General features: G+C 46.4%; 1 protein-coding gene across 3 annotated transcripts in view; it reads left to right on the top strand.

The window, feature by feature from the left end:
* The window catches only part of pdpr (pyruvate dehydrogenase phosphatase regulatory subunit), a 58,707-nt gene extending 35,443 nt beyond the window's left edge, over window positions 1-23,264 (top strand). For all 3 annotated transcript variants that reach the window (XM_079873345.1, XM_079873346.1, XM_079873347.1), the window contains 10 exons: window positions 3,776-3,968; window positions 4,044-4,168; window positions 8,292-8,447; window positions 8,993-9,126; window positions 9,355-9,503; window positions 9,704-9,816; window positions 10,119-10,213; window positions 11,164-11,253; window positions 12,228-12,410; window positions 21,519-23,264. In XM_079873345.1, coding sequence (XP_079729471.1) covers window positions 3,776-3,968; window positions 4,044-4,168; window positions 8,292-8,447; window positions 8,993-9,126; window positions 9,355-9,503; window positions 9,704-9,816; window positions 10,119-10,213; window positions 11,164-11,253; window positions 12,228-12,410; window positions 21,519-21,923 — 1,643 coding nt within the window. In that variant the 3' untranslated portion in view covers window positions 21,924-23,264. The remainder of the gene's footprint in view (window positions 1-3,775; window positions 3,969-4,043; window positions 4,169-8,291; window positions 8,448-8,992; window positions 9,127-9,354; window positions 9,504-9,703; window positions 9,817-10,118; window positions 10,214-11,163; window positions 11,254-12,227; window positions 12,411-21,518) is intronic.
* The last annotated feature ends 66 nt before the right edge of the window (window positions 23,265-23,330 follow it).

Raw genomic sequence — 23,330 nt, 5'->3', positions numbered from 1 at the left:
TTGTAGTTAGGGTGAGTTTCACATCCCTAGCTTTAGGAAGGTGTGTATGCCGTCATACGGTGTGTGAAACGCCTGTGGTCTCAGTGTAACTCAGGCTTGTTCAGTATGTGAAGATATTTCCAGCTTGTTCGCTGACCTTTATTCTTTATTATTACCCCTCCTCTGTCTCCGTCTGTCCTTGTCTTCTCCTTGAACTCTTCAACATGTTTTCCTTGCTCTCACTTGTAAGATGGAAAAAATGAAATCATGTTGTCTTATAAATTGCTGTTCTTGCTGTTCTTGTTAACATTTGTTAAACTGGTGTTGTGAGTGGTGTAGTAGTCGTTGCTCAACCGCTGAGATCTAACTTTAGCAGTGCCGTGATCGTCCGCTCCTGCGTCTCGTCTTTCAAACGCTTGGGAATGTTTGTTCTGTCATAATGACCCACACATCAGATTGGCTTTATTAGCGCTAGTTAAAAGTCTGATGCAGGATACGAAACTCTACGAGCGAAGGTCGCTGAAAGATGAAACAATAACCAGCCAGTCAGATTTCTTACCCAGCCAATTTATCAAAAGCAAAAAATGAATTTAGCGTGCTTTACTTTATACATAAATGTTTGTAGATTAGTCATTGTAATTTGCACATAAAATGGATCTTCCCGAAAACTCCACCCTGGATTTGTAAAGGCTTTGTTACTTCAGATTTGATAGTTAAACGTGTATGTTAATGGATTTCGGTCATTCATATATATATATATATATATATATATACAGTGGGGAGAACAAGTATTTGATACACTGCCGATTTTGCAGGTTTTCACACTTACAAAGCATATAGAAGTCTGTAATTTTTATCATAGGTACACTTCAACTGTGAGTGACGGAATCTAAAACAAAAATCCAGAAAATCACATTGTATGATTTTTAAGTAATTAATTTGCATTTTATTGCATGACATAAGTATTTGATACATCAGAAAAGCAGAACTTAATATTTGGTTCAGAAACATTTGTTTGCAATTACAGAGATCATACGTTTCCTGTAGTTCAGGTTTGCACACACTGCAGGGATTCTGGCCCACTCCTCCATACAGACCTTCTCCAGATCCTTCAGGTTTCGGGGCTGTCGCTGGGCAATACGGACTTTCAGCTCCTCCAAAGATTTTCTATTGGGTTCAGGTCTGGAGACTGGCTAGGCCACTCCAGGACCTTGAGATGCTTCTTACGGAGCCACTCCTTAGTTGCCCTGGCTGTGTGTTTCGGGTCGTTGTCATGCTGGAAGACCCAGCCACGACCCATCTTCAATGCTCTTACTGAGGGAAGGAGGTTGTTGGCCGAGATCTGGCGATACATGGCCCCATCCATCCTCCCCTCAATACGGTGCAGTCGTCCTGTCCCCTTTGCAGAAGAGCATCCCCAAAGAATGATGTTTCCACCTCCATGCTTCACGGTTGGGATGGTGTTCTTGGGGTTGTACTCATCCTTCTTCTTCCTCCAAACACAGTGAGTGGAGTTTAGACCAAAAAGCTCTATTTTTGTCTCATCAGACCACATGACCTTCTCCCATTCCTCCTCTGGATCATCCAGATGGTCATTGGCAAACTTCAGACGGGCTTCGACATGCGCTGGCTTGAGCAGGGGGACCTTGCGTGCGCTGCAGGATTTTAATCCATGACGGCGTAGTGTGTTGCTACTGGTTCTCTTTGAGACTGTGGTCCCAGCTCTCTTCAGGTCATTGACCAGGTCCTGCCGTGTAGTTCTGGGCTGATCCCTCACCTTCCTCATGATCATTGATGCCCCACGAGGTGAGATCTTGCATGGTGCCCCAGACCGAGGGAGATTGACCGTCATCTTGAACTTCTTCCATTTTCTAATAATTGCGCCAACAGTCGTTTCCTTCTCACCAAGCTGCTTGCCTATTGTCCTGAAGACGATCCCAGCCTTGTGCAGGGCTACAATTTTATCCCTGATGTCCTTACACAGCTCTCTGGTCTTGGCCATTGTGGAGAGGTTGGAGTCTGTTTGATTGAGTGTGTGGACAGGTGTCTTTTATACAGGTAACGAGTTCAAACAGGTGCAGTTAATACAGGTAATTAGTGGAGAACAGGAGGGCTTCTTAAAGAAAAACTAACAGGTCTGTGAGAGCCGGAATTCTTACTGGTTGGTAGGTGATTCAATACTTATGTCATGCAATAAAATGCAAATTAATTATTTAAAAATCATACAATGTGATTTTCAGGATTTTTGTTTTAGATTCCGTCACTCACAGTTGAAGTGTACCTATGATAAAAAATTACAGACCTCTACATGCTTTATAAGTAGGAAAACCTGCAAAATCTGCAGTGTATCAAATACTTGTTCTCCCCACTGTATATATATATGGCATGCATGCATTCACAGTTGGTATAATCCTGCCCTCTACATGACTTACATCTGCTTCCATTATTATCACGAGAGTTTCAGCTTCACTGATTATAAAGGTGCTTAAGTTACCTAACACCAGCTGTGTTTGCACAGAAACACACGTGTATAGAGCTGGTAAGTCCCGCCCCTTCCGCTAACCCCACTGGACCTCTAGGTTGAAAAATCATCAATGCAAGTGAATGTGAGAAAATAATTATTTTCTGGTCCCGTTTGAATTTTGCCATGAATGTGAACATATGTTGTCTGTGAATTTTTAATATAATTTTTCGTGTGAAGAATGCTACAATTTAGCGGGTAGAAGTTTGATACGGTGAGACTTTGTGTGAGAGCACTTTGAGGACTACAACTCTTCGCTGCTTTCGCCGCGTTTCTGAAGAAAGAATATAGCCCATTTGGTTTGAATAGTGACATTTGGGTACAAAACACACAGGCATTTCGATCTGTCTCCATAGATTATCGCAGCATTAGCACCGTGATTTGACAAGTGGAGGGAAAATGTGTTATGGGGTGACGTCACATAGGCGACATGTAGTAGTAGTAGTAGTAGTAGTAGTAGTAGTAGTAGTAGTAGCTTTATTTGTCACATCGTCACAAGTACCAGTGAAATGAGCCATCAACCTGTCCATACAAACAACATGACAATGGGGTAGACAGGACAGGAAGACAGAAGATTAAGAAAACAAAATACAGCATAACATGAGGAAAGGTGAGGAGAAAAAAAGGCAACCCCCAGACTATGCTCCTGTAAGGAGTACAGTTTGGGAACAGTAAAAAACACCTCAGCAACATTAGCACATAATCAGTACACAGCATGAACACACAAGACTTGCAACAGGGGAGGGGAGTGGGGGATGGAGGTAACCCAGCACAGGCAAGCAGCCATCCAGTCCTGCAGCCATTCTCGGCGCTGGTCACAGACCCGCCTGTCAGACTGGGGGTACAAAGCGTCGAAGGCGAGGGATTGGGGGTGGGGGAGGGTGATTGCATATCTGTATATGTGTAAGAGTTCATGTATGTAGTCTTTCTCGTTATGTCTTTTCCACAACAGCTAGCCAAAATCATACAATATACTGTCAAACTCGTAACATGAAAAATTATATAAAAAATTCACAGACAACATATGTTCACATTCATGGCACAATTCAAACGGGACCAGAAAATAATTATTTTCTCACATTCACTTGCATTGACAATTTTTCAATCTAGAGGTCCAGTGGGTTTTTACGGATGGGCGGGACTTACCAGCTCTATATGGTCATATATGAGTCTGCTGGATGAAGTGTTGTCGTGTGGTTCCCCACAGAGCCCACAGAAACACACATGTATATGGTCATATGTGAGTTGTGAGTGTTGTCGTGTGGTTCCCCGTAGAGCCCATGTTGAGCGCTCTGCTGCGCCGAATGCCTGGACTCGAGGCCTGTGAGATCCAACAGCTGGTCAACTGCCCAGAATCCTTCACTCCGGACATGCGCTGCCTGATGGGAGAGACGCCGGGGATCTATGGATACTTTGTGTTGGCGGGCATGAACTCGTCCGGGCTCTCGTTCGCAGGCGGAGCGGGGAAGTAAGAAAACAGCTCTGCTGGACGTTTCTGCAGCTTTGAGTTTGATAAGTTCACAACAGCTTCTTCTTCCCGCAGATACCTGGCAGAGTGGATGACGTACGGATACCCCAGTGCTAACGTGTGGCCGCTGGACATCAAGCGCTTCGGGAACCTGCAGAGCAGCCGCACGTTCCTGCGCCATCGAGTGATGGAAGTCATGCGTGAGTATCAGCCACTCTTACTAACATGAGTATTAGCCACAGTTACTGACAGAGACTCAAGTGAGTATTAGCGAGTATTAGCCACAGTTACTGACTGAGACTCGAGTGAGTATTAGCCACAGTTACTGACAGAGACTCAAGTGAGTATTAGCGAGTATTAGCCACAGTTACTGACAGAGACTCAAGTGAGTATTAGCGAGTATTAGCCACAGTTACTGACAGAGACTCAAGTGAGTATTAGCGAGTATTAGCCACAGTTACTGACTGAGACTCGAGTGAGTATTAGCCACAGTTACTGACAGAGACTCGAGTGAGTATTAGCCACAGTTACTGACTGAGACTCGAGTGAGTATTAGCCACAGTTACTGACAGAGACTCAGGTGAGTATTAGCCAGTATTAGCCACAGTTACTGACAGAGACTCGAGTGAGTATTAGCCACAGTTACTGACAGAGACTCGAGTGAGTATTAGCCACAGTTACTGACAGAGACTCGAGTGAGTATTAGCCACAGTTACTGACAGAGACTCGAGTGAGTATTAGCCACAGTTACTGGCAGAGACTCGAGTGAGTATTAGCCACAGTTACTGACAGAGACTCGAGCGAGTATTAGCCACAGTTACTGACAGAGACTCGAGCGAGTATTAGCCACAGTTACTGACAGAGACTCGAGCGAGTATTAGCCACAGTTACTGACAGAGACTCAGGTGAGTATTAGCCACAGTTACTGACAGAGACTCGAGTGAGTATTAGCCACAGTTACTGACAGAGACTCGAGCGAGTATTAGCCACAGTTACTGACAGAGACTCGAGTGAGTATTAGCCACAGTTACTGACAGAGACTCGAGTGAGTATTAGCCACAGTTACTGACAGGGACTCGAGTGAGTATTAGCCACAGTTACTGACAGAGACTCGAGTGAGTATTAGTCACAGTTACTGACAGACTCGAGTGAGTATTAGTCACAGTTACTGACAGAGACTCGAGTGAGTATTAGCCACAGTTACTGACAGAGACTCGAGTGAGTATTAGCCACAGTTACTGACTGAGACTCGAGTGAGAATTAGCCACAGTTACTGACAGAGACTCGAGTGAGTATTAGCCACAGTTACTGACAGAGACTCAGGTGAGTATTAGCCACAGTTACTGACTGAGACTCGAGTGAGTATTAGCCACAGTTACTGACAGAGACTCGAGTGAGTATTAGCCACAGTTACTGACTGAGACTCAGGTGAGTATTAGCCACAGTTACTGACTGAGACTCGAGTGAGTATTAGCCACAGTTACTGACAGAGACTCGAGTGAGTATTAGCCACAGTTACTGACAGAGACTCGAGTGAGTATTAGCCACAGTTACTGACAGAGACTCAGGTGAGTATTAGCCACAGTTACTGACAGAGACTCGAGTGAGTATTAGCCACAGTTACTGACAGAGACTCGAGCGAGTATTAGCCACAGTTACTGACAGAGACTCGAGTGAGTATTAGCCACAGTTACTGACAGAGACTCGAGTGAGTATTAGCCACAGTTACTGACAGAGACTCGAGTGAGTATTAGCCACAGTTACTGACAGAGACTCGAGTGAGTATTAGCCACAGTTACTGACAGAGACTCAGGTGAGTATTAGCCACAGTTACTGACAGAGACTCAGGTGAGTATTAGCCACAGTTACTGACAGAGACTCAGGTGAGTATTAGCCACAGTTACTGACAGAGACTCAGGTGAGTATTAGCCACAGTTACTGACAGAGACTTGAGTGAGTATTAGCCACAGTTACTGACAGACTCGAGTGAGTATTAGTCACAGTTACTGACAGAGACTCGAGTGAGTATTAGCCACAGTTACTGACAGAGACTCGAGTGAGTATTAGCCACAGTTACTGACAGAGACTCAGGTGAGTATTAGCCACAGTTACTGACAGAGACTCAGGTGAGTATTAGCCACAGTTACTGACAGACTCGAGTGAGTATTAGTCACAGTTACTGACAGAGACTCGAGTGAGTATTAGCCACAGTTACTGACAGAGACTCGAGTGAGTATTAGCCACAGTTACTGACAGAGACTCGAGTGAGTATTAGCCACAGTTACTGACTGAGACTCAGGTGAGTATTAGCCACAGTTACTGACAGACTCGAGTGAGTATTAGTCACAGAGACTCAGAGACTCGAGTGAGTATTAGCCACAGTTACTGACAGAGACTCGAGTGAGTATTAGCCACAGTTACTGACAGAGACTCGAGTGAGTATTAGCCACAGTTACTGACAGAGACTCGAGTGAGTATTAGCCACAGTTACTGACAGAGACTCAGGTGAGTATTAGCCACAGTTACTGACAGAGACTCGAGTGAGTATTAGCCACAGTTACTGACAGAGACTCGAGTGAGTATTAGCCACAGTTACTGACAGACTCGAGTGAGTATTAGTCACAGAGACTCAGAGACTCGAGTGAGTATTAGCCACAGTTACTGACAGAGACTCGAGTGAGTATTAGCCACAGTTACTGACAGAGACTCGAGTGAGTATTAGCCACAGTTACTGACAGACTCGAGTGAGTATTAGCCACAGTTACTGACAGAGACTCGAGTGAGTATTAGCCACAGTTACTGACAGAGACTCGAGTGAGTATTAGCCACAGTTACTGACAGAGACTCGAGTGAGTATTAGTCACAGAGACTCAGAGACTCGAGTGAGTATTAGCCACAGTTACTGACAGAGACTCGAGTGAGTATTAGCCACAGTTACTGACAGAGACTCGAGTGAGTATTAGCCACAGTTACTGACAGAGACTCGAGTGAGTATTAGCCACAGTTACTGACAGAGACTCGAGTGAGTATTAGCCACAGTTACTGACAGAGACTCGAGTGAGTATTAGCCACAGTTACTGACAGAGACTCAGGTGAGTATTAGCCACAGTTACTGACAGAGACTCAGGTGAGTATTAGCCACAGTTACTGACAGAGACTCGAGTGAGTATTAGCCACAGTTACTGACAGAGACTCGAGTGAGTATTAGTCACAGAGACTCAGAGACTCGAGTGAGTATTAGCCACAGTTACTGACAGAGACTCGAGTGAGTATTAGCCACAGTTACTGACAGAGACTCGAGTGAGTATTAGCCACAGTTACTGACAGAGACTCGAGTGAGTATTAGCCACAGTTACTGACAGAGACTCGAGTGAGTATTAGCCACAGTTACTGACAGAGACTCGAGTGAGTATTAGCCACAGTTACTGACAGAGACTCGAGTGAGTATTAGCCACAGTTACTGACAGAGACTCAGGTGAGTATTAGCCACAGTTACTGACAGAGACTCAGGTGAGTATTAACCACAGTTACTGACAGAGACTCGAGTGAGTATTAGCCACGGTTACTGACAGAGACTCGAGTGAGTATTAGCCACAGTTACTGACAGAGACTCGAGTGAGTATTAGCCACAGTTACTGACTGAGACTCGAGTGAGTATTAGCCACAGTTACTGACAGAGACTCGAGTGAGTATTAGCCACAGTTACTGACAGAGACTCGAGTGAGTATTAGCCACAGTTACTGACAGAGACTCGAGTGAGTATTAGCCACAGTTACTGACAGAGACTCGAGTGAGTATTAGCCACAGTTACTGACAGAGACTCGAGTGAGTATTAGCCACAGTTACTGACAGAGACTCGAGTGAGTATTAGCCACAGTTACTGACAGAGACTCGAGTGAGTATTAGCCACAGTTACTGACAGAGACTCGAGTGAGTATTAGCCACAGTTACTGACAGAGACTCAGGTGAGTATTAGCCACAGTTACTGACAGAGACTCAGGTGAGTATTAACCACAGTTACTGACAGAGACTCGAGTGAGTATTAGCCACGGTTACTGACAGAGACTCGAGTGAGTATTAGCCACAGTTACTGACAGAGACTCGAGTGAGTATTAGCCACAGTTACTGACTGAGACTCGAGTGAGTATTAGCCACAGTTACTGACAGAGACTCGAGTGAGTATTAGCCACGGTTACTGACAGAGACTCGAGTGAGTATTAGCCACGGTTACTGACAGATTTAGTTGTTTGTGTGTTTATTCCCTGTGTGTGTGTGTGTGTGTGTGTGTGTGTGTGTGTGTGTGTGTGTGTGTGTGTCCACCAGCGCTCCTGTACGGACTGAAGGTTCCCCGCTGGGACTTCCAGACGGGCCGGCAGCTGCGCACGAGTCCACTGTACGACCGGCTCGACACACAGGGAGCGCGCTGGATGGAGAAGCACGGCTTCGAGCGAGCCAAGTACTTCGTTCCTGCTGGGAAGGGTGAGAACCGGCGATGACCACGATGTGTTCCCAGTTTAGGTTATTTTCTGTCACTACTGCTTCAGAATGATGGGTTTGATTCTACAAGCCCTGTCAAATGTTTGGACACACATATAGATGCACTTTTATGGACACAAACAGCCATTCACTGCCATTATAAAGCTTGGAAGAGCCAGGACATTTTTTAATATAACTCTGATTATATTCGTCTGAAAGAAGAATGTCATAGACACCTAGGATGGCTTAAGGGTGAGTAAATCATGGGCTAATTTACATTTTTGGTTGAACTATCCCTTTACGATTACTATTATTACATTACATTTGAGCCTCTTCAGTGTGACAAAGTGTTTTACTTATTGTCCAAACTTTTAACCAGCTGTGTACTCATATTTAACAGATTAGTGTGGATGCAGTTTAGCAGATGAATGATCAGCTCCCTTTACCACTTTAAGATATGAAAGCAAATGTCCAGCTGTGATATTTCAGTGTCACTAAATATCACTAAGTGTCCCTGTCTCACAAGTGTTGGTCTCGAATCCTCACAGATTTACTGGCGCTGGATCAGAGTAAGACCTTCTACAAGCCCGACTGGTTTGATATCGTGGGAGCAGAGGTGAAGTGCTGCAAGGAGGCGGTGTGTGTCATCGACATGTCCTCCTTCACCAAGTTTGAGCTCACGGTGAGTCCATTCATCCCTTCACCGTCATTTCAGTATGGAAGAAAAAAGTAAAAATAAGTAAGGCAAAAGTTTGACTTTTTATCTCACAATTCTGAGAGGAAAAAATCTGAATTGTGAGTTAAAAAGTTGCAATGACCTTTTTTATTTTTTTACTCGGTGGCTTCCATATATCACCTTCATCAGTCTTTAGATGTCTTGTGTGTGTGTGTGTGTGTGTGTGTGTTTCAGTCTGCGGGGGATCAGGCCCTAGTTCTGCTCCAGCGTCTGTGTGCTAATGACCTGGACGTGCCGGTCGGACACATCGTCCACACGGGGATGCTGAACGAGAGAGGCGGCTACGAGAACGACTGCAGCGTGGTGCGCCTCAGCAAAAACAGGTTCGCAAACAGAGACGCTTTCCATAAAGCAGGGCTTTTCGACATGCAGGTTCATGTATTAAAGTACAAAAGATTCATATTATATGGCATTAACCAACTAACCAAGACAGCAGATCCACCTGCGTATGAGAAAGTCTCCAAACCAGACTCTAGATCCAGATCAGTTCATTATTATTGACATTATCCGGTTCTGTCTCCAGTTTCTTCATCATTTCTCCCACGGATCAGCAAGTTCACTGCTGGTCTTGGATTAAGAAGCACATGCCCAACGATCCGCAGCTCCACCTGGAGGACGTCAGCTGGAAGTACACCGGTGAGAAATAATACATCTTTACCAACTGAAATACACATTGTGTTTTAAATCAGGAAAACCTTCCATTAAAGCTAAGCTAGTTTTTCTTTTTATTATTTTTAAGAATCATGACAGCCATTTCAGTGATTTCTCAGCACAGTGTTGAAAATGTGGGAATCTGTCGTGATGTGATGTGGCAAAGTCACTCATTTCAATAGACTAGCCTTATAAGTGAAGTGCAGAGTAAATGTCAGAAATGAAATGAGCCTTTATGGCCTGGGCTTGTGTGTGTGATGCAGTAATCGGTGTCATGTGATCTGTAGCTCTGAACCTGATTGGCCCGCGAGCCATGGACGTGTTGTCTGAGCTGTCGTACGTGTCCATGACCCCGGAGCACTTCCCCTCGCTCTTCTGTAAGGTGAGGAAAGCCCTTCTGCTGAAAGATCCCTCTTACATTCATGTCTAATAGTGGTCATAACTAATGAGCAACATTTTCAACACAATATATTGTAAAACAAAACAAAAAAAACGTCTGAGGAATGATGCGTTGTTAAAACAAATAAATCTCGTTCAGAGAAGAGCTTATGCTCAGAAAGGGCCCGAACACATCGGACTGCTCTTCAGAGATTAGTATCTAGCGATCGTCATGCCTAACTATTGTAACGGTATTTATTTCAAACCAAATGGTTTCATTGATTCAATGGAAGACGATGTGTTTTCTGTTAGTGACGTGGCCTGTAATCGCCGGGCCAGCCCTAACGCTGAGGAGCGGAGCCGTTATTAATCATTAATCACCAACACAATGTTCCTCAGACAGCTTTACTCCTCTGCAGCTGTAATGGGCTGATGATCATGATCACTGCGTCCCAGTTCAGATCCCTCGAGGGACGGGGGGGTCGATGTTAAATGGCACGGTCCCTCCTACGAGAACTGTTCTTGTTGCCTAGCAACAGCTGCCGTTGACGAGCGCAGTAACGCTTTACACTGTCTAAAAACAAAACCGGGTTCACAGCCTTTCTTAATATGATCACATTGGTTATGCTTTATTTGAATGTGTCCTTGTTACAGTGTAATTAAACACTGAAGTACTGAGTAATTTTAATTAGCAACTTGCACTTACTTTAGGGTTAGTTGCATGCAATTATGCATAGTTTACTAAAGCAAGTACAGGACAGGTAACGTGTAACAAGGAAACTGTAAAATAAAGTGTTACGGCGTCACCGGTGCACAATGCATCTTGGGATCATCTGGTAAAGGACCCTCTCACTCTATCCTGAGGCGTTTGTAGGAGTTTTGGAAATGCGACAGTGTTTGATGCGTGTTTGAGCGCTGACTCTGAGTTTCCTCACTCCTGATTGTGTCTTGCAGGAAATGAGTGTGGGATACGCCAACGGCATCAGAGTCATGAGCATGACACACACCGGAGAGCCCGGCTTCATGCTGTATATTCCCATAGAGGTGAGACACACTGACCACTGCAGACTTCAGTGAAATCAACATCTACTGATAAACAGCTGATCATTAAAACCATATTCATGGTACAAACATTAGCTGTGTTTTCATGGACACTAGTAATCCGATAATCGGACCAGTAGCGTAACCATATCAATCGGAATGAATTGGCCAGATCTGATTAAAATTTCATTCGAATTGTAAGGGGTGGTTTATTCCTTTTGTAATCCGATCGAGAGGTCATGTCAACAATCGGATTGAAAACCGAAACTGTAAGGACTGCGCATGTGCAATGCTGTTGAAATAGCGTAATGACGTGTGACGCCCTGAACGAGCTGTTCTCCCTGTTGAATTAAGTGTCATAAATGAGTGTCCCATCATTCTGTAATTCTCTTAGCACTCGTCGTCTGTGAAGTGGAGCAGGACAGCCCTGGCCTCAGACTCATCCACAGAACACACAGCTTCGGGCACGGGAAGGGGCTTTCCTGATGATAGATACAAGCAGCACGGCTCAACGGTTCAGTGCTCGTCGGCGCATAATTAGGACCCGAAATAGATAAATATTAAGTCTGCTTTTTAAAACAAAGAAAAGGAGGATAGTTAGTGTGCAACAACAGTGGGAAACTCTGTATATTCGTGCCGTGTGCGCATGTCAAAAGATAAAATCCGATCAGAAGCTTTTGTGACATAAACACGCAACCCGATCACTTTTTTAGCGTTCATGTAAACACTACGTTCGGATTCATCAGTCGGAATGAATTCATTCAGATTGAAGCGAAAAGTGTCCATGTAAACGAAGCTACTGACTGTATTATAAGGAGCCATTCACATGGGATGCGTATCGAGACGTGTTTCTAAACGTTCAGCTCAGTGTCATTTTAAACGCGGCACACATTGTGCACAGATCTGTGTGAACGGCACGAATCTCTGTGACCCAGCGTTCTGTTCAAAGCTCTGAGATCTTGCTCTCCTGTTCCCAGTATGCACTGCATGTGTATAACGAGGTGATGTCAGTGGGGCAGAAGTACGGCATCCGTAACGCGGGCTACTACGCTTTACGCAGTCTGCGCATCGAGAAGTTCTTCGCCTTCTGGGGGCAGGATCTGGACTCCTTCACCACACCGCTCGAGTGCGGCCGCGAGTTCAGGGTCAAGTTTGACAAGGTGAGTTTCTGGCACTCTTGAGTTCAGCTCTTTCACATTAGACCTGTACGCAACCTCTCACAGATACCCAGAATGCCCTGAGCAACATGCGAAACAGCTCTCAGAACAGCTTAGCGACTACAACATCCCAGCATGCTGTTCTTAAACCACACGTCTAGCTTATGGTCACTGTTCTGTATGGTAAATAGTTGCTACATTTCAGTTCTGGACGTTTACACGGCAAGAGATATTAATATTGTTGACCAGTTTACACATGAAGGTTGGTAATCCAGAGCTCGATGTTGGCGTTTATTCAGCTCAACGCCACAGACACACACACCACAGACACACACACCACAGACACGATGAAGTGCATTCTGCTGGACAGCGCTGATTAACCCTTGTGTCGAGCTGAAAATCATTTACCTAATTTGCTGTTTCAGTTCAAAAATGGCTGGTAAATCTCCTATTATTATCATTATGCCATATTATTATATTATTGTATTCAACTCGTTTTCTTTCAGTTAACACAGGTGTTGTATTTCTTTTTGGATCTGATTGATCTGAGTTGATGCTCCTCACCTTATTCACCTAAAAAACAGAGGGTTCATTCTCTGAATAATGCTTTTGGACTGTATTTTTATACATAACAATCTAACATTAAATATCAGATTTACACTTTACACATTTTGCGGTACGTTTCACAGAAAACGGCTAGAGAAGGACCAGACAAGACGAAACTCAAATTGATAGTTTACTCAAATATTGAAAATCCTGTCATCATACTCACAATCATGTTGGTTTAAACCCATAAGTCTTTCATTCATCTTTAGACACAAATAAAGACATTTTTAATATTCGATCATCATTTCTGTCCATTTATTGAAAGACATAAAAGTAATCTGTATGATTCAAGCTGTTTCGAAAGCTCAAACGTGCGCGCAAGCGTGAGAACCAGTGAGGTTTGTTCTTGCGCGTGACACACACACGTTGGAGCTTCCGTTAACCATAATATGTGCTTTATGTATTTATATGTGAAAAAACTGCAACATTTTAATTTGTTTATCATATAAAGCCGCCGATCGCGTCTTGTTAGAAGACTTGGACTGAACCTGCTCGCTCCGTGCAACGCTTAAGGTGAAGTTTTGCAAACCTTATGTAACACTTAGAACAATGGCAGTTAAAGGACAAGTTCGGTATTTTACACTTAAAGCCCTGTTTACAGATCGTTTCTGATGAAATAGAACGGTTAAGATTAAAATGTGGACACATGCTGCTGTCCCGAGAATTTTAGGTTTATTTCGCTTTCCCCCCCACCTACACAATGGCAGCCTATGGGCACTGGAACAATCCTTCATAAAACGCATTAAACTTTCGTTTACAAAGACGTGAAACTCACCGAGTGGTCAGGGGTGTTCACTGATATGCTCACAAAAAAATCGCTGCAAAAGATGCTTTCCAACAGGTGTTTTACCATTCGTTGTAAAACTGTGGACCTATTTTTCCAAACGTCTCACACCCGTAGATTCTTCCGTTGAGAGCTTGAATAATAAACACTCCAGCCCAGTTGGTGGCGATAATGCACCTTTGCCAATTACAAGCAAACCGCTGGCATTGAATACACAGAAGAAGCAGAAGAAGAAGCGGCGGAGTAATACCGTACCGCACACAGCGCATCCAATTCAAGTCAATGGAGTTGGACAAAAACTACGATAAAACCTGTTGGAAAGCATCTTTTGCAGCGATTTTTGTGTGAGCATATCAGTGAACACCCCTGACCACTCGGTGAGTTTCACGTCTTTGTAAACGAAAGTTTAATGCGTTTTATGAAGGATTGTTCCAGTGCCCATAGGCTGCCATTGTGTAGGTGGGGGAGAAGCGAAATAAACCTAAAACTCTCGGGACAGCAGCATGTGTCCACATTTTTATCTCAACCGTTCTATTTCATCAGATACGATCTGTAAACAGGGCTTTAAGTGTAAAATACCGAACTTGTCCTTTAAGGGGCTTTATGCAACACTTAGCGTTTTTTAAGAGATTACTTAAGGGTTTCTTTAGGTGAAACGTCAATTTCCCTTAAGTATCTGTTTTTCCCTTAAGTAACACTTAACGGTTGTATTTTAAGGGAAACCTAAGGGAGTTTCAAATATCAAGGGCAAATAACACTTGTACTTTTTGCAACCTGGCACTGACCTCTGAAACGACCCTCATAATGTGTGTGTTCTCATATCTTAACTGTTCCTCACACACTGATCTCTCTCTGCTGTAGGACACATGGTTCCTCACACACTGATCTCTCTCTCCTGTAGGACACAGGGTTCCTCACACACTGATCTCTCTCTCCTGTAGGACACATGGTTCCTCACACACTGATCTCTCTCTCCTGTAGGACACAGGGTTCCTCACACACTGATCTCTCTCTCCTGTAGGACACAGGGTTCCTCACACACTGATCTCTCTCTCCTTTAGGACACATGGTTCCTCACACACTGATCTCTCTCCTGTAGGAAACAGGGTTCCTCACACACTGATCTCTCTCCTGTAGGAAACAGGGTTCCTCACACACTGATCTCTCTCTCCTGTAGGACACATGGTTCCTCACACACTGATCTCTCTCTCCTGTAGGACACAGGGTTCCTCACACACTGATCTCTCTCCTGTAGGACACAGGGTTCCTCACACACTGATCTCTCTCTCCTGTAGGACACAGGGTTCCTCACACACTGATCTCTCTCTCCTGTAGGACACAGGGTTCCTCACACACTGATCTCTCTCTGCTGTAGGACACATGGTTCCTCACACACTGATCTCTCTGCTGTAGGACACAGGGTTCCTCACACACTGATCTCTCTCTGCTGTAGGACACATGGTTCCTCACACACTGATCTCTCTCTCCTGTAGGACACAGGGTTCCTCACACACTGATCTCTCTCTGCTGTAGGACACATGGTTCCTCACACACTGATCTCTCTCTCCTGTAGGACACAGGGTTCCTCACACACTGATCTCTCTCTGCTGTAGGACACATGGTTCCTCACACACTGATCTCTCTCTCCTGTAGGACACATGGTTCCTCACACACTGATCTCTCTCTCCTGTAGGACACAGGGTTCCTCACACACTGATCTCTCTCTCCTGTAGGACACAGGGTTCCTCACACACTGATCTCTCTCTCCTTTAGGACACATGGTTCCTCACACACTGATCTCTCTCCTGTAGGAAACAGGGTTCCTCACACACTGATCTCTCTCTCCTGTAGGACACAGGGTTCCTCACACACTGATCTCTCTCTCCTGTAGGACACAGGGTTCCTCACACACTGATCTCTCTCTGCTGTAGGACACATGGTTCCTCACACACTGATCTCTCTCTCCTGTAGGACACAGGGTTCCTCACACACTGATCTCTCTCTGCTGTAGGACACATGGTTCCTCACACACTGATCTCTCTCTCCTGTAGGACACAGGGTTCCTCACACACTGATCTCTCTCTGCTGTAGGACACATGGTTCCTCACACACTGATCTCTCTGCTGTAGGACACAGGGTTCCTCACACACTGATCTCTCTCTGCTGTAGGACACATGGTTCCTCACACACTGATCTCTCTCTCCTGTAGGACACAGGGTTCCTCACACACTGATCTCTCTCTGCTGTAGGACACATGGTTCCTCACACACTGATCTCTCTCTCCTGTAGGACACAGGGTTCCTCACACACTGATCTCTCTCTGCTGTAGGACACATGGTTCCTCACACACTGATCTCTCTCTCCTGTAGGACACATGGTTCCTCACACACTGATCTCTCTCTCCTGTAGGACACAGGGTTCCTCACACACTGATCTCTCTCTCCTGTAGGACACAGGGTTCCTCACACACTGATCTCTCTCTCCTTTAGGACACAGGGTTCCTCACACACTGATCTCTCTCTGCTGTAGGACACATGGTTCCTCACACACTGATCTCTCTCCTGTAGGAAACAGGGTTCCTCACACACTGATCTCTCTCTCCTGTAGGACACATGGTTCCTCACACACTGATCTCTCTCTCCTGTAGGACACAGGGTTCCTCACACACTGATCTCTCTCTGCTGTAGGACACAGGGTTCCTCACACACTGATCTCTCTCTCCTGTAGGACACATGGTTCCTCACACACTGATCTCTCTCTCCTGTAGGACACAGGGTTCCTCACACACTGATCTCTCTCTCCTGTAGGACACAGGGTTCCTCACACACTGATCTCTCTCTCCTTTAGGACACATGGTTCCTCACACACTGATCTCTCTCCTGTAGGAAACAGGGTTCCTCACACACTGATCTCTCTCCTGTAGGAAACAGGGTTCCTCACACACTGATCTCTCTCTCCTGTAGGACACATGGTTCCTCACACACTGATCTCTCTCTGCTGTAGGACACAGGGTTCCTCACACACTGATCTCTCTCTCCTGTAGGACACAGGGTTCCTCACACACTGATCTCTCTCTGCTGTAGGACACAGGGTTCCTCACACACTGATCTCTCTCTCCTGTAGGACACATGGTTCCTCACACACTGATCTCTCTCTCCTGTAGGACACAGGGTTCCTCACACACTGATCTCTCTCTCCTGTAGGACACAGGGTTCCTCACACACTGATCTCTCTCTCCTTTAGGACACATGGTTCCTCACACACTGATCTCTCTCCTGTAGGAAACAGGGTTCCTCACACACTGATCTCTCTCCTGTAGGAAACAGGGTTCCTCACACACTGATCTCTCTCTCCTGTAGGACACATGGTTCCTCACACACTGATCTCTCTCTCCTGTAGGACACAGGGTTCCTCACACACTGATCTCTCTCCTGTAGGACACAGGGTTCCTCACACACTGATCTCTCTCTCCTGTAGGACACAGGGTTCCTCACACACTGATCTCTCTCTCCTGTAGGACACAGGGTTCCTCACACACTGATCTCTCTCTGCTGTAGGACACATGGTTCCTCACACACTGATCTCTCTGCTGTAGGACACAGGGTTCCTCACACACTGATCTCTCTCTGCTGTAGGACACATGGTTCCTCACACACTGATCTCTCTCTCCTGTAGGACACATGGTTCCTCACACACTGATCTCTCTCTGCTGTAGGACACATGGTTCCTCACACACTGATCTCTCTCTCCTGTAGGACACAGGGTTCCTCACACACTGATCTCTCTCTGCTGTAGGACACATGGTTCCTCACACACTGATCTGTCTCTGCTGTAGGACACATGGTTCCTCACACACTGATCTCTCTCTGCTGTAGGACACATGGTTCCTCACACACTGATCTCTCTCTCCTGTAGGACACAGGGTTCCTCACACACTGATCTCTCTCTGCTGTAGGACACATGGTTCCTCACACACTGATCTCTCTGCTGTAGGACACAGGGTTCCTCACACACTGATCTGTCTCTCCTGTAGGACACAGGGTTCCTCACACACTGATCTCTCTCTGCTGTAGGACACATGGTTCCTCACACACTGATCTCTCTGCTGTAGGACACAGGGTTCCTCACACACTGATCTCTCTGCTGTAGGACACAGGGTTCCTCACACACTGATCTCTCTCTCCTGTAGGACACAGGGTTCCTCACACACTGATCTCTCTCTGCTGTAGGACACAGGGTTCCTCACACACTGATCTCTCTCTGCTGTAGGACACAGGGTTCCTCACACACTGATCTCTCTCTGCTGTAGGACACAGGGTTCCTCACACACTGATCTGTCTCTGCTGTAGGACACAGGGTTCCTCACACACTGATCTCTCTCTGCTGTAGGACACATGGTTCCTCACACACTGATCTCTCTCTCCTGTAGGACACAGGGTTCCTCACACACTGATCTCTCTCTGCTGTAGGACACATGGTTCCTCACACACTGATCTCTCTGCTGTAGGACACAGGGTTCCTCACACACTGATCTGTCTCTCCTGTAGGACACAGGGTTCCTCACACACTGATCTCTCTCTGCTGTAGGACACATGGTTCCTCACACACTGATCTCTCTGCTGTAGGACACAGGGTTCCTCACACACTGATCTCTCTGCTGTAGGACACAGGGTTCCTCACACACTGATCTCTCTCTCCTGTAGGACACAGGGTTCCTCACACACTGATCTCTCTCTGCTGTAGGACACAGGGTTCCTCACACACTGATCTCTCTCTGCTGTAGGACACAGGGTTCCTCACACACTGATCTCTCTCTGCTGTAGGACACAGGGTTCCTCACACACTGATCTGTCTCTGCTGTAGGACACAGGGTTCCTCACACACTGATCTCTCTCTGCTGTAGGACACAGGGTTCCTCACACACTGATCTCTCTCTCCTGTAGGACACAGGGTTCCTCACACACTGATCTCTCTCTGCTGTAGGACACAGGGTTCCTCACACACTGATCTGTCTCTGCTGTAGGACACAGGGTTCCTCACACACTGATCTCTCTCTGCTGTAGGACACAGGGTTCCTCACACACTGATCTCTCTCTGCTGTAGGACACATGGTTCCTCACACACTGATCTCTCTCTGCTGTAGGACACAGGGTTCCTCACACACTGATCTCTCTCTCCTGTAGGACACAGGGTTCCTCACACACTGATCTCTCTCTGCTGTAGGACACAGGGTTCCTCACACACTGATCTGTCTCTGCTGTAGGACACAGGGTTCCTCACACACTGATCTCTCTCTGCTGTAGGACACAGGGTTCCTCACACACTGATCTCTCTCTGCTGTAGGACACATGGTTCCTCACACACTGATCTCTCTCTGCTGTAGGACACAGGGTTCCTCACACACTGATCTGTCTCTGCTGTAGGACACAGGGTTCCTCACACACTGATCTCTCTCTGCTGTAGGACACAGGGTTCCTCACACACTGATCTCTCTCTGCTGTAGGACACATGGTTCCTCACACACTGATCTCTCTCCTGTAGGACACAGGGTTCCTCACACACTGATCTCTCTCTCCTGTAGGACACAGGGTTCCTCACACACTGATCTCTCTCCTGTAGGACACAGGGTTCCTCACACACTGATCTCTCTCTGCTGTAGGACACAGGGTTCCTCACACACTGATCTCTCTCTGCTGTAGGACACAGGGTTCCTCACACACTGATCTCTCTCTGCTGTAGGACACAGGGTTCCTCACACACTGATCTCTCTCCTGTAGGACACAGGGTTCCTCACACACTGATCTCTCTCTCCTGTAGGACACAGGGTTACTCACACACTGATCTCTCTCTGCTGTAGGACACATGGTTCCTCACACACTGATCTCTCTCTCCTGTAGGACACAGGGTTCCTCACACACTGATCTCTCTCTGCTGTAGGACACAGGGTTCCTCACACACTGATCTCTCTCTCCTGTAGGACACAGGGTTCCTCACACACTGATCTCTCTCTCCTGTAGGACACAGGGTTCCTCACACACTGATCTCTCTCTGCTGTAGGACACAGGGTTCCTCACACACTGATCTCTCTCTCCTGTAGGACACAGGGTTCCTCACACACTGATCTCTCTCTGCTGTAGGACACAGGGTTCCTCACACACTGATCTCTCTCTCCTGTAGGACACAGGGTTCCTCACACACTGATCTCTCTCCTGTAGGACACAGGGTTCCTCACACACTGATCTCTCTCTCCTGTAGGACACAGGGTTCCTCACACACTGATCTGTCTCTCCTGTAGGACACAGGGTTCCTCACACACTGATCTCTCTCTCCTGTAGGACACAGGGTTACTCACACACTGATCTCTCTCTCCTGTAGGACACAGGGTTCCTCACACACTGATCTGTCTCTGCTGTAGGACACAGGGTTCCTCACACACTGATCTCTCTCTCCTGTAGGACACAGGGTTACTCACACACTGATCTCTCTCTCCTGTAGGACACAGGGTTCCTCACACACTGATCTGTCTCTGCTGTAGGACACAGGGTTCCTCACACACTGATCTCTCTGCTGTAGGACACAGGGTTCCTCACACACTGATCTGTCTCTGCTGTAGGACACAGGGTTCCTCACACACTGATCTCTCTCTCCTGTAGGACACAGGGTTCCTCACACACTGATCTGTCTCTGCTGTAGGACACAGGGTTCCTCACACACTGATCTGTCTCTGCTGTAGGACACAGGGTTCCTCACACACTGATCTCTCTCTCCTGTAGGACACAGGGTTCCTCACACACTGATCTCTCTCTGCTGTAGGACACAGGGTTCCTCACACACTGATCTCTCTCTCCTGTAGGACACAGGGTTCCTCACACACTGATCTCTCTCCTGTAGGACACAGGGTTCCTCACACACTGATCTCTCTCTCCTGTAGGACACAGGGTTCCTCACACACTGATCTCTCTCTCCTGTAGGACACAGGGTTCCTCACACACTGATCTGTCTCTCCTGTAGGACACAGGGTTCCTCACACACTGATCTCTCTCTCCTGTAGGACACAGGGTTACTCACACACTGATCTCTCTCTCCTGTAGGACACAGGGTTCCTCACACACTGATCTCTCTCTGCTGTAGGACACAGGGTTCCTCACACACTGATCTCTCTCTCCTGTAGGACACAGGGTTCCTCACACACTGATCTCTCTCCTGTAGGACACAGGGTTCCTCACACACTGATCTCTCTCTCCTGTAGGACACAGGGTTCCTCACACACTGATCTGTCTCTCCTGTAGGACACAGGGTTCCTCACACACTGATCTCTCTCTCCTGTAGGACACAGGGTTACTCACACACTGATCTCTCTCTCCTGTAGGACACAGGGTTCCTCACACACTGATCTGTCTCTGCTGTAGGACACAGGGTTCCTCACACACTGATCTGTCTCTGCTGTAGGACACAGGGTTCCTCACACACTGATCTCTCTCTCCTGTAGGACACAGGGTTACTCACACACTGATCTCTCTCTCCTGTAGGACACAGGGTTCCTCACACACTGATCTGTCTCTGCTGTAGGACACAGGGTTCCTCACACACTGATCTCCCTGCTGTAGGACACAGGGTTCCTCACACACTGATCTCTCTCCTGTAGGAAACAGGGTTCCTCACACACTGATCTCTCTCCTGTAGGACACAGGGTTCCTCACACACTGATCTCTCTCCTGCAGGACACCGGGTTCCTGGGCCGGGACGCTCTGCTCCAGCAGCGGGTGGAGGGCGTGAGGCGGCGACTGGTGATGCTGGTTCTGGAGGAGCACGACCGGGATCTGGACGTGTGGCCCTGGTGGGGGGAACCGGTGTACCGGAGCGGCGAGCTCGTGGGCGGCACCACCAGCAGCGCCTACAGCTACAGCCTGGAGCGGCATGTGTGTCTCGGGTTCCTGAGCGCCAGGAGCCCCGACGGGTCCCCGGCCCCCGTCACCCCAGACTTCATCAACCGCGGAGACTATGAGGTGGACATCGCAGGCCAGAAGTTCCCGGCTAAAGCCAAGCTCTACCCCTTCAGCTCACTCTTCACACAGCAGAAGCGGCGCAGGGAGGAGATGGAGCTCAGCAACTTCCAGAGCAAGTAGAGATGAGGAGCCAGTCTCAGTGTGTGTGTGTGTGTGTGTGTGTGTGTGTGAGTCTGAGGAGCTCAGTAACTTCCAGAGCAAGTAGAGATGAGGAATTTGAGTGTGTGTGTGTGTCTGAGAGTGAGTCTGTCTGTGTGTGTGTGTGTGTGTGTGTGTGTGTGTGTGTGTGTGTGTGTGTGTGTGTGTGTGTGTGTGTGTGTGTGTTTGTGTGTGTGTGTGTGTGAGAGAGAGTCTGAGTGTGTGTGTGTGTGTGTGTGTGAGTCTGAGTGTGTGTGTGTGTGTGTGTGTGTGTGTGTGTGTGTGTGTGTGTGTGTGTCTGAGAGCCGAGCCGGAGCCACGCTTGTGTGCTCGTTGCACAGTCCTTTACACACCACAGGATGTTTGTGTCGTTTACCACTCTCTCTCTATACGTGTGTGTGTGTGTGTGTATAATGTTGTTGTTGTTTTTCAAACAGCTTGGTCGATGAATTTCTAAAAGCTTTATTAATGTGCATCATGTGTTGCAGAAGTGGGATTTGTTTGACATTAGCATTATCTGAAAGAAAAGCAAAACTCAATTTAATCTGTTTCTGTTAATAGTCCAGTAATGTCTTCTCGAGCGATTTGCCTGTTCTGAGGTTTGCCACATGGTTATGTCACATGTCACATACAATAAAGGGGTTTTATATGGATTTCAGATTGCCAGAGACAATCAATGTCCATTTGAAGCATTGGTTTTTAATTGGTGAGAACTGGAGAAGTATTTCTAACCTTGTGTGTCTTTGTGCCACAATATTTTGAAATAAAAATACAAGACTAAATGAGGCACTGAGATCATGTGAATGTGAGTGTGTGTGTGTGTGAGTGTGTGTGTGTGTGTGTGTGTGTGTGTGTGTAAAACGTTCACTGTGAGACAGAATTGTTTGAATGTGTGCAACAGGGTGTGTGTGGTTTCTAGCGAATCTAAGAACAAATGATCTGTGGGAATAAAGTGTTTTGTCGGAGAAGATCCTGAAGAGACGGATTTGCACCTTACGCTTTGCTTGTACCTGTTGTGTTTTTTAAATGTTAGACAAAGATATCAGGCCTAAATGGACTATTATACACTAAAGAATATCCTTCTGGCCATCTTGCCTTTGTATTTATATTGTACAAATGTTTCATTGATTTTCATGAATAAAAATTTACGTCAAGAAATGACTCATCATTTGGATTGATGGGCTTTATGTATTAGTTCTGTCTCTATTTTCTCACATCAAGGGTATTTATTGTTATGCACTAGCTTGAATTACTTTGTATTTGATAATGAACTTGGACTCATATGATTATTAGTTTGGCACATTAAAGCAATAAGCAGCTCAACTGTGTGTCTGTCTGTCTGTCACTGGATTCTCCCTTCATAGCCATTAAAAATAAGCTGTGTGTTCT

The sequence above is a fragment of the Squalius cephalus genome, assembly GCF_949319135.1.
Source record: "Squalius cephalus genome assembly, chromosome: 6".
NCBI classification, from domain to species: domain Eukaryota; kingdom Metazoa; phylum Chordata; class Actinopteri; order Cypriniformes; family Leuciscidae; genus Squalius; species Squalius cephalus.
Note: the sequence above shows the minus strand (reverse complement) of the source record. Positions and strands in the feature narration are given on the sequence as shown.